Source organism: Macrobrachium rosenbergii, chromosome 52 (genome assembly GCF_040412425.1).
Source record: "Macrobrachium rosenbergii isolate ZJJX-2024 chromosome 52, ASM4041242v1, whole genome shotgun sequence".
Classification (NCBI taxonomy): domain Eukaryota; kingdom Metazoa; phylum Arthropoda; class Malacostraca; order Decapoda; family Palaemonidae; genus Macrobrachium; species Macrobrachium rosenbergii.
In genome coordinates this window covers 34,950,619-34,966,239 of record NC_089792.1, presented here as the reverse complement: position 1 = coordinate 34,966,239, position 15,621 = coordinate 34,950,619, and the positions used below count along the sequence as shown (strand labels likewise).

Genomic DNA, 15,621 nt, shown 5'->3' with positions numbered 1-15,621 from the left:
CACCGATTTCCGCTTATCGGCGCCGATACATACCTAACAGAGGCTCCAATAACCGAAAATCAACCCCCAAAATTCGCAGAAAAAGTGCCGAAATCGCCGATTTTCAGTTATCATCACACCCTCTGAAACGGAACCCCGCTGATAACCGGGGACTGCCTGTATGTATGTGTGTGTGTGTATATATATATATATATATATATATATATATATATATATATATATATATATATATATATATATATATATATATATATATATACAGGTTGACCATCACTAATCCGGCATCATTGGGACCTGGAGGGTGCGGATTAGCTATTTTGCCGGATTAGCCATTTATTAGGCTAGAATACATGAAATCCGGGTAGCTAAGCACCTCATCTTAGATTTAAAATATCCTATAAATCAGTACAAGTTGGTTAATAAAGAAAAGACAATTATCAAATACAGGTAGTGCTCGAGTTATGATAATTCGACTTACGATATTTCGAGTTTATGATTACGATGGGGTTAGCAATTAATACCAGTACAAAAATATTTAGGAAATATGTTTAGAATTCGCGCAGGCGCAGGCAGCAGCTACAATCAGTCAGCGAGAGAGACCAACTTACAATAGAATAACTTCTTTTCCTCCATCTCTTTATTCCATCTGCTAGTTAAAAAGGTAAAAGAGAATGATAAAAGTATTGTTAGTAACGTTATACTCTTGCGTAAATGCATACAGCCATAAACAACCGAACGGGAAACTGTTGTTTTGCTAATAATCGTATCGGATAACAACTGTTTTGCTTGTATTTCAACCATCGTACGATAATACAAAATTACCGTATTTATGTTACAAATGACGTTAAGTACTGTACAATAGGACTGATATATTTTTTACACTATACCCTTATTCGCTTTGGAGAAAAGATCGGCAGGGAAATATACTGCTACAGTAACTTAAAGCTGTAAGTTGTAGCTGAAGCTGAGAAAACAATGTTCAAGCTGCTAATGACTATAAATTATCGTGCATCGACAACATGGAGGAAACTCGACCGTAAATAGAACTGGAGAGAATGTATTTTAATCAAAACTACTGGGCATGAAAGAATACAAATTACTACTGTTTTCACGCCGATAAAAGATAAATACGTAAAGCTCGTGTTATGATGAAATCAAGAGAAAATAGCGAATGGAATCGTGATTTTTTTACACAAAACAAACATGCCCCCCAACCGTCCAGCCGCGATTCCCACGAACGTCATATATTAACGAAAAAATAGCTAAATTAATTTCACAACGAAACGTATTTAAGTTATATTTCGACTTAAAAACACTTTGTATAATGAAAAATATCCGTGTCCCAAATAAATAAAGTATCCATATTCATTTACGCTAACTAGAAGCAAGAAAAGCGCTTTGAACTTGTTAAATGCGGCGAAATAAACACTGCGATATCATTCCCAAAACAAAACATTGATCACAATTTATAATACAAATGCAATATGAGAATATACGCAATTGGAAACAATGTAGTAAAGCATAACTTGTTAAAAGATCTATGAAAAAGATGCACATTCATTATGTTGATGTTTGTATATTACTGTTAATATGTGAATACAGTTCAGTATAATGTAGGCTAGGCTACCAGTTTGTTGATGCAGCACACTGCGCCACCAAATCGAAGTGGCCGGTGAGCGAGTTAGCGCAGCGACCCGAGAAATTTGAAAATTAGTGCGGAAACATTAGAAATTACTCTAGCCGAAATTTGTGCCAGATTACTGATTGTTCCGGACTACTGATTGCCGGATTAGTGATGGTCAACCTGTATGTATATATATTACACACACACACACACACACAGTAAACGCCCATATTCTCAGGGGGATGCACACCACAACCACCCGTGAATAGTTAACACCCGGCCCCCCCTTTAAAAACACTTATAACTGCCTGTCTTGAAAGTTCAAATACCAAATGTATACCTTAAACTAGCATCCTACATCAAATATTCCTTAAACTATTATCCTATTACTGTATTAATTTTTCAAATGATATTATTAATATAATTTCAAAGTCATCTTACATTTTACCCTTAAAAATATATATGTACAGGCGGTCCCCGGTTTACGACGGGGGTTCCGTTCTTGCGCCGCGTCGTAACCCGAAAAATCGTCAGAAGTCGAACATCGTCGAAAATCGTCAAAAATCATAAGAAAACCTTACTTTTAATGCTCTGGGTGCATTGAAAACGATGTAAACTGCATTATTATTGAGTTTTACATCAAAAAAACCTTCAAATTATGATTATTCTGCCATTTTGGGGCCATATTTCTTCCGTCGGATCGGCGACGACGCGCCCTAACCCCGAACATGCGTCGTAAGCCAGGAAATAATTTCTGATGAATATATTTGAAAAGCGCCAGAACCTCGAACGTCGTGAAGTCGGAACCGTCAGAAACCGGGACTGCCTGTACATACTTCTAACCCTTTCAGCCAATAACAGAGAGAGAGAGAGAGAGAGAGAGAGAGAGAGAGAGAGAGAGAGAGAGAGAGAGAGAGAGAGAGAGCAACAATATGACAAGTTAACTGACAGGTACTTGCAACGCCACCCCTGCCCCTCACTCTGAAGAATCTGAGAAAAAACTGGGAATGATATGTATTTGTTGCAAAGTTTTAATAATTTACTATACAAATGTAAAAAATTGTAATTATAGCATGGGAAATATGAAAACAATTAATAACTTAGTAATGTCACGTTTATCTATAAAACTACAGTATACAACACAATTAACACTTTCCTGTCCAATTGACGTAATATTACGCAATATCACCCTAGCCCCCTTCTTTTCTGACTGACGTAATTTTACGTAAAATTTACCGACATTTTTAAATGACGCGGTGGTAAGGGTAAATTTTTTAAATTTTCGGACAGTTGGTGGTTTCCATAAGCTAAAGCATACCTTGGACCGTGTAACTCAGGCATCAATACGCCAGGCAAGCAGTTCCTATACTGCGCATGCGCAAATCCCTGGCATAGTAAATTTCTCACAATGAAATCAGCTGATCCTACCCATGCTTCTCTCTCGTATCTTACATTTTTTTTTATAAAATGTAGGATTACATTATTGGAAACACTCTGTTTCATACCCTCTTTTTCTATAAATTTTTTAGTTCCTCTACTGTGCATGCGCAAATCCCTGGCGTAGTAAAATTCTCACAATGACATCAGCTGATCCCACACACGCAGGCCTGGCAGGCCACACTTCTGCCAGAGACCATGCGTACGAGGTTGGGTAAACACGTGTGGCTGTTTACATAGAGTGACGTCAATCGAGAACAGTTTCCAACATGCTTTCGCAAAGTTTTTACGGTAAAACTAGCGGAAAACGCGTTAGTGCATCGCATAAGAGATGTCGGGGTTTTAGGCAGGGCTCTGAATCTCATTTTTCATTATTATATATATTGATATTTAGAGAATTTTGTTGGCTTTCTCATAAAAAATAATTCATTCGCCTAACTGTTATAGCTTTTGAGCTACGAACGATAATGTTGACAACAGTAACATTTTTTTTCGTTTTGAACAGCTTATAACGTCAAAATGAAACTGTTGCCATTACCAAAGCCATTTTTCTTGACTCTCACTTTATTCCTCAACCTTTCCTCTACATTTTTGTATATTTACAAAATAATTTCTATGAAAAATATCTGAGCTAGGGCTCTTCACAAAAAAATGTCTAGCGATAATTCTCACCATATGCCAGGCAGCGCGCTCTGTTTCTTACCCTATTTTCTATCAATTTTTCACCAATTGGACTTATTTGTTTTTCATTCTTTTATATGTCAATATTTAGAGAATTTTGTTGGCTTTCTCATAAAAAATAATTCATTCGCCTAACTTGTAGTTTTTGAGCTACGAACAATAATGTTGACAACGGTAACTTTTTTTTTGTTGATCAACTTATAACGTCAAAATGATACCGTTGCCATTACCAAAGCCATTTTTCTTAACTCTCCCTTTATTCTTCAACTTTTCCTCTACATTTTCGTATATTTACAAAGTAATTTCTATGAAAAATAACCGAGATTGGGCTCTTCAAAAAAGATTTTTTTGTAGCGATAATTCTCACCATACGCTGGGCAGAGCGCTCTGTTTCTTACCCTATTTTCTATAAATTTTTTCACCAACTGGACTTATTTGTTTTTCATTCTTTTATATGTCAATATTTAGAGAATTGTGTTGGCTTTTTCATAAAAAATAATTCATTCGCCTAACTCTTATAGCTTTTGAGCTACGAACGATAATGTTGACAACGGTAACATTTTTTTTCATTTCGATCAATTTATAACATCAAAATGAAACTGCTGCCTGCCGTTACCAAAGCCATTTTTCTTGACTTTCCCTTTATTCAACTTTTCCTCTACATTTTCGTATATTTACAAAGTAATTTCTATGAAAAATAACCGAGATAGGGCTCTTCAAAAAAATTTTTTCTAGCGATAATTCTCACCATAGGCCGGGCAGAGCACTCTGTTTCTCACCCTCTTTTCTATCAATTTTTCACCAACTGGACTTATTCGTTTTCCATTGTTTTGTATGTCAATATTTAGGAATTTTGTTGGCTTTCTCATAAAAAATAATTCATTGTCTGACTTTTCGTAGTTTTGGGTTACGAACAAAAATATAAAAATAAGTAAAGAATTTTTTTTTTCGTTAAATAACTCACATTTTTCGTATTTAGAGGGCTGGGACTCTTATTCTGACTATTCCACCATAAAATACAAACATTTAGAAAAAAAAGGACAGCAAAATGAACGTTGTTGGCATAAAATTTCTATTTTTGCTGAATTTTCAAAATAATTATTTTTTCGCACTATCGAGCGCTCCCAGACACATTGGGACTCATGTACCCTCAGTGATGTGATAACTAAACAGATAGGAAAGGGTTAAACATATGTTACTTATGCATAAAAATCTAAGAGAGAGAGAGAGAGAGAGAGAGAGAGAGAGAGAGAGAGAGAGAGAGAGTATTATTATTTTTATTATTTATTAGTATTATTTAACCTTATCCGTAATATTAATTAATATTTGAAAGTTAGTACTGTAAATCATTATTTTACCATAAAATGTATATATACTGTAGGTACAGTACAGTACAGTATTTAGTCACAAAAATATGAAAATACAGAGTATTGCTCTACAAAAAAAATCTGTGAATTGGTGAGTTTTCCAGCAAATAATTTATAGATAGGCTTCACAGAAAATTTCGCAAATCGCCAAGTGAGCGAATTATGAGAAAGCAAATCTGGGGGGGTACAGTATATTACACTTGCAGTAATCAAGCTGTCATGCTAAGAATGAAATACCAAATTCAAATGTACTTCCACCTCACAATTAGGCCAAATGACCCTATCAATTAGAGAAGTCTTCGCTTCCTTGGTCCAAGAACTTGAAACTTTCATGTTGAACAGAGGAAGGTGAAAAACTTATATCGTATCTAAGTCCTAACCCAGCTCTAAGCAGCTTCAAAAAACTGGATGCAGATGCAGAAGCCTCCTGAGGACAAACATTAAAGGATACATTTCCAATATCGCCTATGTTGTTTAAATTAAGCCAGCAACATACCAGCACATTGCCTAGATTGGTTGGTTCCTTACAGCTACAAACACAGTTGCGAGTACACCATACTGTTCGTGTTGGGTGCAGAGCTATTTAACACTAAATAGTTTCCTAGCTTTCTCTTTTGACTATTCATCTATTTCCCAAAAAAGTTAAGTAAGGCAGTCCCCGGTTTACGACGGGTCCGGCTTACGACGTTCCGAGGTTACAACACTTTTCAGATATATTCATCAGAAATTATTTCCTGGTTTACGACGAATGTTCCAGGGTTAAGAAGGGTCGTACTGATCCAACAGAAGAAATATGGCTCCAAAATGGCAGAATAATCAAAATTTGGAGGGTTTTTTGCTGAAAAACTCAATAAAAATGCAGTTTACATCGTTTTCAATACACCCAGAGCATTAAAAGTCAGGTTTTCTTAGGATTTTTGATGATTTTCAACGATTTTTCGGTTTATGACGATTTTCGGCTTACGACGCAGCGTAAGAACGGAACCCCCATCGTAAACCAGGGACTGCCTCTATACCTTAGTTTTACCAGACCACTGAGCTGATTAACAGCTCTCCTAGGGCTGGCCCAAAGGAATAGACTTAGTTAACGTGGCTAAGAACAAATTGGTTACTTAGCAACGGGACCTACAGATTATTGTGGAATCCGAACCACATTACAGTGAGAAATGAATTTCTATCACCAGAAATAAATTCCTCTAAATCTTCATTAGCCGGCCAGAGAGTCGAACTCGGGCCTAATGAGTGCAAGGCCACAACTCTACCGACTTTCCCAAGGAAGAGCTTCTATTTCCCAAAGGCTCTACTTTCATGATAACACAACTTACAGTAAAATTAGTGTTAAATTCTCACTCATTTTAACAGGAGTCGAGGTAGAAGTAAACTAAAAACCACCAATCAATGGATTCATCTTCGGCAAAAGGAAGTGGAAAGCAGAACAACTCGGACTGTGCACCACTAAAATACTAAAATAGAGCCAACCAAATCAGGGATGAAACCCCTAAATCTAAAAATGCCTGAGAAGGTGACATACTATGTATCGTCAGCAATGACGTCATGGAATGCCGGTACTAGTAAGTACTGGACGGTTGGGTGGGGAAGGTAGAGGGTTCTTGCATGAGGTCACCACGGAACCACAATGACAGCCAGAGCCATCTGCACAACACTTAAGAGATGAGTGACAAGAAGCAAGAGCTGTTCTATCACCAGGCAAACTCCCTCTACAGTACAATTGTCAGAAAGTGACGAATACGAGGCGACGATAGAGGGGAAACAGTAAGGGGGGAGGGGAGGATTATTGTCCGCTTGGAGGACAATACAGGGTAAGTAAATGATACCAGAAGAATTGACTCGCAGCTCAGAATTACTTAGGTATAAATGTAATACCGTATATCTGTATCCCTAAAGAACTCTACCAGTTCACATACATCACCATCACTATCTCTAAAGGGTATGAAATGTGAGCCAGTGAACGCGAGTGCTTAACTACCAAATAACTCCTTCGGAGAACACGTTGAATTCAAACTGGAAGACGGTTGACAGAGGTGGCAACAGAAACAGAACTTGGTCCCCCGACACGTCAGGGTTTCCCGTCTGCGAAGAAGACCAATGGACCCAGGGTAGTCCAGAGGACATGCTACGGACAAACGCCAAGGCTCCGACACCTCCTCTCTCGCGCGGGAAACCGAAAAAGGTCAATCGCTGTCGGGGGGGATCTTCACCCTAATATATACAGTCACATTTACTAACCATAATAAAAGAATATTTCTCAATTCCCTATTCTTTTTCTCCTGAGGGAGCAAAAGAAGGCAGAGCAGAAGGAGTGAGAGAAGACTTATCCTAGGCTATCAGGTAGGCTAATGGAGAAGGAGAGGCAACACCAGAAGACAAAAAGAAAAGACCAAGTAGGCTTATGGCCTGACCTAACGAATTGTCTATACAATCTATCGGCTTCTGGCATCTTCTGATACTTCACAAAATTTTCATCCTCTCGTCAGATCACTCCTTATTATCTTCACATCAAGAAAACCACACTACAACCTCAACAGCTAGGCTAACATACACGTGACCATCTTCCACAAACAAAACATTTGGTTTTCACAAACTCTTTCCTATACAGCCTATTGCTTTCATCTCTGATTGTTGTAGATGACATACTGCAAAAACAGAAAACAAGCACAATACCATACAGGAGAAAATCAGCCAGAAATCATCAAAATTATTACTAACGCCAATTCACGCAGTCTGCACAAGGACACAGCATGAAGAAACAGGTGGGAAACAGGCGGTTAAAACCCCAGTCCTAGCAGGTTAGACAAGCGTTAATTTGTTTTATTTTGAATGCCAATCACACCTAATGGCACGAAGATATAAGCCAATCTTTACAGTAGGTAAGATTCATTCCGAATAATAATGTACAGTAATGATTACTGCTGCAAGGAAATAATGTAATTATTAAAGTGGACATTATCTCTTCAAAAACAGTCATAGCAAGCTCACCTTTTTCAAAATAGCCCCATCTTCTCTGTGATACATATTGTCTTCATTATCATCAGTCAGCGTCTCTTTCATAAGCCAGTCAGCAACCTTTGGTGGCATAACAGAATGTATCATCTTCTCCTTCAGAGCTTTCTCCACCTCCAACTGTTGTCTTACTAACAATGATTTACCAATGCTCATGAAGGTTCCCCGCATTCTAACCTGGTAACAACAATAAAATTTTATTAAACAAAATAACACTTCTTTCCATCAACTATTCCCTAAAAAACATTTTTCTTGAGGCCTGCTAAATACCTTGCACTGATTACAAGACATTACTCAGGCTATAAAGTATATGTCAATTATTTCTGAGTCTACAACGTAGAGTTTGAACTGTGATATTACATTATCATTGCATAACAAAAATTAATAGAATAACTTTTAGACTCCAACATGCAGACTTCCTAATCCTCTTATGCTCCATTGTTAGGTGTTAGCCAAGGATTCAGCCTTTTGCTAAACAAACACAACCAGGAGTACAGGGGAGCTCTCACTCATGACATCACTTCATTTTCTGTCCCAAGAAGCTGAGGCATTTCTAGATCAAGCAATTAGAAGCTATAACAACAGCACGCCCAATAAAATAAAACTCCTGTCACAAGAACATAAAAATCATATATTTTGTGCATCCTTACAAAGCACAAAACCACCTTCCTTTTTGCTATGCTGAATCCCTAATTAAGCAACAGTCAAACTTTTTGAGAGGATGCCTGCTATGATTCTTCAAGAATTTTGTTATGAACTGCTAATATAGCCTCCAGTATCATTTTTATTTTTTTTAACAAATTTTCAAGAAATAACAATTGAGTGTTTTTCTACCCGAGATTCCCACCACAAAATCACCTGGGATGCAAAGGCCAGTTGACTTTGATACCTATTTATCTTCACTGCATTGGGAAAATATTACAATGAGCACAACCTCCTTTAGCACGGGATGAATTTGTAAAATATTTGCAACTGATGATTCCAATCTATGTTTCTCAGACTTTTGTGGACCAAAATGACCCACCGTTTTTGAGAATTTTTTCTTTATGCTTTTGGTTTCTGGACTGGCAATTATATGCCCTATTAGCTAAAGGCCATCCAGGTAGGAAATGCAATGTGTCACGAAGTCTCTATGTGCTACTCCATATATGAGGCATGTAAATTAAATTATTAACTTTATATATTTATTCACAGCAGCAATGACTTCATACCTTTCTGAAGTAGAACAACCTTTTTCAATGAGTTGTTTGACACTACCCTTTTCAATGAGCATTGTTGGCTCCCTCATAAAGTTGACAAGTACATCCAGCACCATGTCCATTGTTGGAAGGTCACTTCTTTCATAAAATATCCAGCACCATGTCCATTGTTGGAAGGTCACTTCTTTCATAAAATAAAAGGATTTCCTTACATCCAGCACCATGTCCATTGTTGGAAGGTCACTTCTTTCATAAAATAAAAGGATTTCCTTACGTATGCAATCTTTATCAAAACTATCTAATTTCCCTTAGACTGGGAATGGTGCTATCCTGGCCAGGGGAGATTTTATGCTGCCATCCAGAGAGTTTTTTAATATTGTATATAGACTTCGCTGACACTCCTGTGGCTTCAGATGTCATTGCAATCAAATCAGTTTCACAAATTTCAGGGTTCTGACTTTGGATATACCTTTGTATGTTCAGGATAGGGGTTCTGGTTTGGCTCATTTATCTACAAGTAGCCACTGACTCACTTGATTTTGAGGCCATTATTGTAGATTACCCTGTTAGACAAAAACATATATGTCTCTCTCTCTCTCTTGTTAGGAGAATATTCTAGCGCAGACTGTATTCATAAAGGTCTCGAACAATTTTAATTCAAACAAATGACAATTTCAATTAACAGTAGTAAGCAGGCAATTCTTTACACTAGCATTTTATGAATAGGTTTATGTTTATTCTGCAATGTTAGGTCCCCTTATGAAAAGTCTTCAAGACGCAACAAGAACCATAACAGCAACAACAAAAACAAGAATACTCACGACTACAAGCACCACAATATAACGGGTGAATATAAGGCAAGCCTATAATCCAAATGTCATAAACTGCGTAAACCATCAAAAAGACATTGGACATTATAGGTCTACATCATTTTTTCTGACCCTATTATTTCTAAAGGAGATAATCTCCTCAAGAAAATTCTCAGTAAAATATATCCAGCATGGCTCGTATAGCCTATCAAACTGTAACTTTAAGCTAAACATAAGCCTATTCTGATTTTGTAGAGTTAGTCACTGCTTGTCATCCCACTGAATGTGTAAACGATTGCAATGAAATAAATTTTGTGACTAGTATTAAGATGTAGTCAAATTTCCTGAAATCAATATGAAATACAAGTCTGCATAGCTCTGAGGCAGTCTCTGTGTTTAAACTTAGAACGGTGAACAAGCTTGACAATATCAGGTGGTCATTATCATTCTCTTGTAATTCAAGTGCACCGATTCGAACGCAGACATTCCTTGAGTCACCCCCAGTATCAGGTGAACCTAATTTACAAAAACCACGTTGCAGCATCGCGAGACACTCCTTACACAATTTTTTTTTTCAGATTTTTTTACCACTTTTAGAGAGTGTGTATCATGATTTTATTTCAGGGGGTAATACATTTCCTTCTGATAATCAGCAGAACTTATTTTAGCTCAGTAAAACAACCATTGCTAAATTAATGACTATGAAAAGAGGCACAGATTAACCAACTTTCTGAAACAATTACCAACCAATCAGCTTCAAGACTTCAAGGTCATGATGTAGTCAGTGATGGGGCTTAGCTGTAAACATCTGTGGCTTTTACTATAGTTTGCTCATGAAGTTTAGTTATAACTCCAATAAATTATGTATCTTTTTGCTTATAAAGTAATCCACCCCCCAATTAAAGATGTGACAAAGCAAAGCACACAGCAAAACAAAGAATAATACTATATATATATATATATATCCATATAAATTATGGCGGTCCCCGGTTCTGGGGGTTTTTGCTTAGCCGGAAAAGTCAAAAATCGTCAAAAATCATAAGAAAACCTTACTTTTAATTAAAGTAAACTGCATTATTATTGAGTTTTACATCAAAAAACCTTCAAATTATGATTATTCTGCCGTTTTGGGGCCATAGCACGCACAGCCGGAACAAACAGGAAATAATTTCTGATGAATATATTTAATAACCTCGAATAGCCGGAAAACTGTCAGAAAAACCAGGGACTGCCTGTATATATATATATATATATATATATATATATATATATATATATATATATATATATATATATATATATATATATATATATATATATATATATATATATATATATATATATATATATATATATATATATATACATACTTACGATGGGGTTAGGTTCAAAAAACCCATCGTTTGTTGAAAAATCATTAACTTTCGAATATGGCTAGCCTACACTAGGGTAATCAGTACCATCTATACATATAAGGTAGCTAGCCTACACTACACAGTATACTTTATACATATATGGTATAGTAATTATTAGTGTCAGCTAATTCTGCAGGTTCAATGCAGATGACATGATAAGCCAGTATTAAGAGAAATTGAATAACAAACAAGGCCTGGCCTGCACTTTCTGTATATCAATCGGTAGCCTAGCCTACATTATACTGTATTCTATTTTCACATAACACCGCCGTATTATACAAACATCAAAATAACGAATGTGGATCTTTTCCATGGATCTTTTAAAATGTTATGCTTTACTACAATGTATCCAATCGTAAATATTCTTATATTGCTTATGCATTATAAATTCGATCATAGCGATCAAATGTTTTGGTTTCGAATCGATCACTGGTCTTCATTTCGATGCATTTAACTTTCGGTTCAGAGGGCATTTCTTGCTTCAAGTTAGCGTAAATGAATCTCTAGATACTTTATTTATAAGGGACATGTGTATTTTTCGAAGTGTTTTTATGTCGAAATATAACTTAAATCGTGAAATTATTTTAGCCATTTTTTAGATTTAGTAGATGGCGTTGGCGGCTGGCCCTTTGTTTTGTAAAAAAAAAATCGATTCCGTTAAGCTATTTTCTCTTGATTTCATCATCGTCACGAGCGTATGTATCTTTTATGGCGTGAAAACAGCAGTAATATGTGTTCTTTCATGTCCAGTAGTTTCGATTACAATACTTTCCCGGGGACTGTTTCATCCATGTTGCCAATGTACGATAATTTATAGTCATTAGCAGCTTGAACATTCTTTTCTCAGGGTGTACAACTTGACTTAATTTTACAGCTGTATATTTCTTGCCCGATCTTTTCTCCAAAGCGGATAAGGGTTGTAAAACATATCAGTACTTAAGTCATTTTTAATATCAAAATTGTTTAAGCCGATGGTTGAAATACCAAAAAGTTGTTATTTTGTTATTAGTCTCTGTTCGGTTGTTTATGGCTGTCGCATTTTTCGCAAGAGTATGGTTACTAACAATGCTTTTATTATTTCTTACTTTTTAACTAGAAGATGGAATAAAGAGATGGAGAAAAAGAAGTTGGTCTTTCTTGCTGCCTGATTCGGTGTATGAAATTTAAAAATATTTTCTAAATATTGTCCATCGGTATTAATTGCTAACTCCATCGTAAACTCGAATTATCGTTGACGAATTATAAACTCGTGCACTACCTGTATTTAGAAACGCACAAAAATTGCAAGCGAACACTGACCTATTTTAACTTCCGACATAACGAGAGCAAGTGAGGTTAGCTATTGAATTAATGTACCTATTCCATCGGGCCAATATATAATATACGCTGCCTGATTGTGCGTTGTTGCCTCGCGCCAGTCACCCGCGAAATTTAAAATTATATTTTCAAAATATTGTATATATATAATTATAACCCCATTGTAAATATTATCGTAAGTCGAATCATCGCAGTCGAGCACTACCTGTACATATACAGGCAGTCCCTGGTTATTGGCAGCCTCGGTTACTGGCGATCCGGTTTTGAGCTTGTCTAGCGGCGACAATAATCAGATTTTTGTCTGATAATCGGTTATCAGCGCTGATAATCGGTTATCAGCACTGATAACCGTTAATTGATCGCCTTTCGGCAGCGCCGCTAACTGGTTTACAACGGGATGTATCACCAATTTCGGATTTTCGGTTAGTGGCAATTTTCCGTTGTCACGCCCGTCAGGAACGGAACCCGCCAATAACCGGAACTGCCTGTATATTATATGCTTTGGGTGTATTGAAAAATATAAACTGCATTTTTATCGAGTTTTCATCAAAATAGCCTCCAGAGCCATATTTCTTCCAAAATTTGTATGACATATTTTGATGCGAAAACTCAAGTATATAAAATGCAGCAGTCCCAGGTTTCGACAGGTCCACTTACGTTCTGAAAGACACTTTTCAAATATATTCATCAGAAATTATTTCCCGGTTTACAACGCATGTTCCAAGGTTATGATGTGTCATACACCGATCCGACGGAAGAAATATGGCTCCAACACATCAGAATAATCAAAATTTGGAGGCTATTTTGATGAAAACTCAATAAAAATGCAGTTTACATTGTTTTCAATACACCCAAAGCATTGAAAGTAAGGTCTTCTTAAGATTTTTGGGACTGTAAAAAAACGGTGTTGTAAACCGGGACTGCCTGTGTGTGTGTGTGTATGTATATATAATATACATATATATATATATATATATATATATATATATATATATATATATATATATATATATATATATATATATATATATATATATATATGTAGATATATATATATATATATATATATATATATATATATATATATATATATATATATATATATATATATATATATATATATATATATATATATATATATATATATATATATATATATATATATATATATATATATATATATATATATATATATATATATATATATATACATATATATATATATATAATATATATATATATATACATACATATATATATATATATATATATATGAATATAAGAAGGCCCATAAAACACTATTTAAACGTTGCAACCATATATTTCGGCACTTGCTTCTGTGCCCCTGTTCACTGGTAGAATATGGACAGATGAAATGTTACAAGGGTATATATACAAAGCATATAGGTGTGGCATTAAGTCTCCGATGGTAAAAAGGTGACCGTTTCCTAAGAAGGAGGAGAATGACCAATTCCTAGTGGTTTTGGCCTCATTAACTCCCGTTTGGCGACGATTCTGGAGGTCGCGTTTCCTGGGGCATCTTCTTCAGGAGCGGTCTGATGATTACAGCATCGATGTCGTCCGATTTCCAATGTCCTCCTGACAAGTTCATATTGTTGGTTTGATTGATGATAGCAGATTCCAGCATCTTTCTTTTGTACGGACAGCTGCTCTTGAAAACCAGCTCCGCTCCACTCCAGTTTATGACATGTCCTGTATTTCTGATATGTAGGAAAATCCCGAACTCTCCAAGAAGCATAACATACTGATCTTTTGTGCTCTGTTATTCTTTGCGAGGGCAATCTACCTGTTTCCCCTACGTAAATGTCATTACAATTGCTACATGGTATCTTGTAAACTCCAGCTTCTCCCCCTTTGTTATTTAAGTATACGTTAATGAGCGAACCGATGGATTTGGGATAATGGAAAATGAAGGGATTGTTAGACCCGAGTTGTTGGTGGCTTTTGGATGTTTTTTAAATGACGGAAGCTTTATTTTGTTGTTGAAATCTATTTGTCTGTTGTGAGTGGGACCTCTATAGTATATTTTATTCACTTTGTTAATAGCCCTCTCGATAATGTGTTGTGGATAGAGCAGTTGTGTTAGGTGTTGGCGGATCGTGTTGAATTCTTTATCTAGGTACCCATTTGAACATATCCTAAGTCCTCTGAGGAATAAGTTGCACCCTACCATGATTTTTACGGAGACGTCGTGGTAGCTTAAGAAATGAATGTAGGAAACAGCAAAGGTGGGTTTTCTATATACTGTAAATGCATATCTGTTCTGTTCTCTTATGATCAGTACATCTAGGAACGCCAGTTTTCCGTCCTTTTTCCATTCCGTTTTAAATTTCATGGTCGGAACTAGCTTAATTTAGCCTATTAAAAATTCATTAAAGTCTCCCAGCTATTGTCCCAGAAAGTAAAGATATCATCTACGTATCTAAGCCAGATCATATTACGGGGTTTGATAGACGACAAAAGTTCTGTTTGAAATATTCCATGTACAAGTTTGCTAGAAGGGGTGATAGGGGACTTCCCATGCTACAGCCAAATTTTTGTTTGTAAAAATTACCATTGAAAGAAAACACGTTGTTAGTTACACAGAGGTTGATAAGTTTTAAAGTTTTATCTATGCCAAGAGGAAAATGGTCTTCATATGGTTGTAACTTCCTCTCTAAAAAAGACAACACGTCGGCAATCGGGACTTTAGTAAATAATGACTCGACGTCTAGGCTGAGCAATTTGATG

The 15,621-nt window shown here is 36.1% G+C and overlaps 1 protein-coding gene across 4 annotated transcripts in view; it reads right to left on the bottom strand.

The window, feature by feature from the left end:
- Ac13E (Adenylyl cyclase 13E) overlaps positions 1–15,621 on the bottom strand; it is a 277,289-nt gene that overhangs the window by 140,906 nt on the left and 120,762 nt on the right. For all 4 annotated transcript variants that reach the window (XM_067096065.1, XM_067096068.1, XM_067096066.1 and 1 more), the window contains one exon: positions 8,107–8,307. In XM_067096065.1, the coding sequence (XP_066952166.1) occupies positions 8,107–8,307 (201 nt within the window). The remainder of the gene's footprint in view (positions 1–8,106; positions 8,308–15,621) is intronic.